The 2,997-nt window shown below is 42.2% G+C and overlaps 1 protein-coding gene across 1 annotated transcript in view; it reads right to left on the reverse strand.

Moving 5' to 3' along the window:
• Nucleotides 1–2,609, reverse strand: part of FGD5 (FYVE, RhoGEF and PH domain containing 5) — a 64,790-nt gene extending 62,181 nt beyond the window's left edge. Inside the window, exon 1 of the mRNA XM_010003366.1 lies at nucleotides 7–2,609. Coding sequence (XP_010001668.1) covers nucleotides 7–2,495 — 2,489 coding nt within the window. The 5' untranslated portion in view covers nucleotides 2,496–2,609. The remainder of the gene's footprint in view (nucleotides 1–6) is intronic.
• Between the last annotated feature and the right edge of the window lie 388 nt (nucleotides 2,610–2,997).

The raw sequence follows: 2,997 nt of genomic DNA on the forward strand, positions 1-2,997 counted from the left end.
CTGCTGAAGGACTTGGGTGTTCCTTTTCTTTTACCATCCTTATAGAAAAGAACAGCTGAGGGAGACTCAGCTGCACGGAACTTCCCCACGTGTGATTTTAGTTGAGGTGAACTACTTAGGCTCCTCCGGTCCACCTCCATCAGCCTTGGAGGCCCATGATAGCTAGACTCTGATGAGGACCTTGAAGAGGAAACATTAACATCTACATGAACTTTACTTTCAGTTTTCTTCTTGAATTTTAGAGTGAGGAACCTCTTAAAGGAGGATTTCTTTTTCTTGGAATACTTATCTGGTGAATCATTCTCTATCAAAAGTGAAGGGGAACTTTTAGTGATTGGCTTTTTGGTGATGTAGGCAAGTTCAAAAGGAGGTGGTATATCAACAACTGAGGATGGAGTAGATACACCACATGATGAAAAATGATTTCTCTGGGAAAAACTACCTGAGGAACCATTAACACAAGGCAAAGACAAGTTGTCTTCTGTCCTTTTTATCCTACCATCATCCAGTACACAGACATCACTGTCTCTGTTCACAGAGATAGGTGTTTCTCTTCCTTCAACAGAGTAAGATCGAGGATATAAAATGAAATGTCTTAACTTGGTTGGTAATGCCCTGTTGGCTTCCATTGGTTTTCCTTCCACTGAAAATATATTACTGCTTAAATCTTCTGTCCCAGAGACATTGTGAGAACATGGTAGATCAGTTTCAGGTCCAGTTTCTTCTGGAACTGTTTCTGGGACACTTCCTGGCATTTTCCCAGAGAGCGACCGTGTTCTGGTGACAGCGTTTTTACGATCAATGGGCAGCAAGTTGTTTTCACCATCCATACCTAGTTTATCTCTTTTACTGTGTTCAGCTCCTAAATCAGCCTGCCCATCATGAGCAGTTTCATTTTCTGCTGGAAGCACGTAAGGGTCATCTAGGGAATCACTGCTAATTTCTCTTTCCTCTGATTCTTCAGGCACAATGACCACTTCAGGGACTTCTAGATTTTCATGCAAGACATGTTTGGTCCCACATTCTACATCCGTTTTGCTGTGCATACAGGCTTCTAACTGTGCCTCAAGTAGGACCTCTTGAGGTGGACTTGGAAAACTTTTGCTGAGCCTCTTTGCTTCCACCTCATTATCTTCAAGTTGCAGGTCATCTGACTTAGAGGTTTCCACAATACTTCCACTATGCTCTTCAAGAGTCACATCTTCCCGCTCTGGCTCCATCCCTTGACTACTAAGCAGGCTATCGGAGATCACACCATCTTCATCCAGAGAGGTCCCTGTTGTTTGAAGATTCTCATCTTCCATGGGTATTTCCTCACTACAAGGAGCAATTTGACAGCCATCATCCATATGCTCTGTACTCACAGTTTCTTCTTCCTCTTCTCCAGAGTCTTTGCTTGCTTCACAGGCTTCCTCTGATGTCTTCTCCTCACTTCTCCTCTCTGTGATCTGACAGCCATCACTGGCATTTCCTGTGTTTTCATTATTGTGGTCATCTGGGTCTGCTTCTTCCTCTTCAGCTGCTGCTTGATAGATGGACTCTCCCAAACCATTTTCATCATTAGGTTCATCTTCATACAGTCCTAAGCCAGCAGCTGTTTCTTCACTGGCCTCCTTGGCTAGCTCAATAGGGCTTGCACAGTCATCATTTTCTGTCCCCTTTTCTATGTTCAAATCAAGCTCTCCAGATGTGCTGTGGTCACCATCATGTGCTAGACGCCCATCTCCCTTTTCTAATATCTCAGGCTGTTGTTCCTCCTCCTGGTCTGTCTTCTCACAACCTGAGATTGATTCATCTGTGGGTAGTGGCACTGCAATGGTATCATTACAGATATCACCCATTAGTTCCTCATCTGTATTTAAAATGTTATCACTGTCAGTCTTACAATCACTACTGTCCTTATCCAGTTCCAGGTTGTTAGAAGTTTCCTTCTTGTTTTTGGTTTCACTGCAATCATATAGAACATACTCCTCTTCATCTACGTTCTTGGAAACATCATTATCCCCATCAGGGGTATCTGAGGACACCTCATAAGGTGCTTCAGCCTGATCAATCTCTCTGATTGATTCTTCAGAGTCTGGTTCCATTGTTTCAGCAATATCTGAAGAGTGATGGTGCTTATCTTCAGTGACTTCTTGATTACTGGTATCCTTATCATTAGCAATGTTACCCTCTTCCTTCTTTACCTCTTCTGGAATTTCCGAGACTTCATTTTCCACAGACACATCTAGGTTCTGATCATGCTCATGTTCCAAGTCATCACAGTCTTTGCTGGTCAGCTGAGCTTCAGGAACAACAATGTATTCATTATCAGCCTCAGATTCTGAGTAATCAGCATGGCATTGGTTTCCTTCATACAGCCCTCCATCAAGACATACCAGTTTCCCATTTGAGCATTTATTTAAGTTATTGTTGGTATAAACACTGGATTTGCCCTCAGTGTCAGCTGAGAATTTTGGCTTGGGAGCAATAGGTGGTTTGGGACCCCTAGACATAGAGTTCGGGTTATGAAGAATATCAGCCTTTGGCAGTGAAGGAGAAAATTTGGAGACAGCTACTGGAGAAAGAAGACCAATAAACTTTGGTTTTGGTGCTAGTGGTGGCTTTGTGATTTCTGGAGAAAAGAGAGAAAAGCCATGTTAGTCATGTTGGTTCCTCAGTAAAGCCAGCAGAATACATCCTACAAAGTAGACTTACAAAAATGACTTATCTTGCAAAATAAGGCCAGTCGGGGTCTCTAAACTATTTCTAGTGGAAGTGCTGACAAAAAGTGTGGGGCAATTCAAGCACATTGACAAAAAGCTAGATTAAAGCTAGCTGAATTAAGCATATATGGCCATTTTACTCACAGTGTATTTTACAGCCATTTCCAGCTGTTTTGGCCCTGAAATTAATATTCTTTAAATAACTAAATGCAATACTGAAAGACTGCATAAATAGGCAACAATAGGGATCGTCCCTCTTGAGATTTATAGGAGATGAAGTATGTGGTGTGAA

Source organism: Chaetura pelagica, unplaced genomic scaffold (genome assembly GCF_000747805.2).
Source record: "Chaetura pelagica isolate M959 unplaced genomic scaffold, ChaPel_1.0 scaffold328, whole genome shotgun sequence".
In the NCBI taxonomy this organism is placed as follows: Eukaryota; Metazoa; Chordata; class Aves; order Apodiformes; family Apodidae; genus Chaetura; species Chaetura pelagica.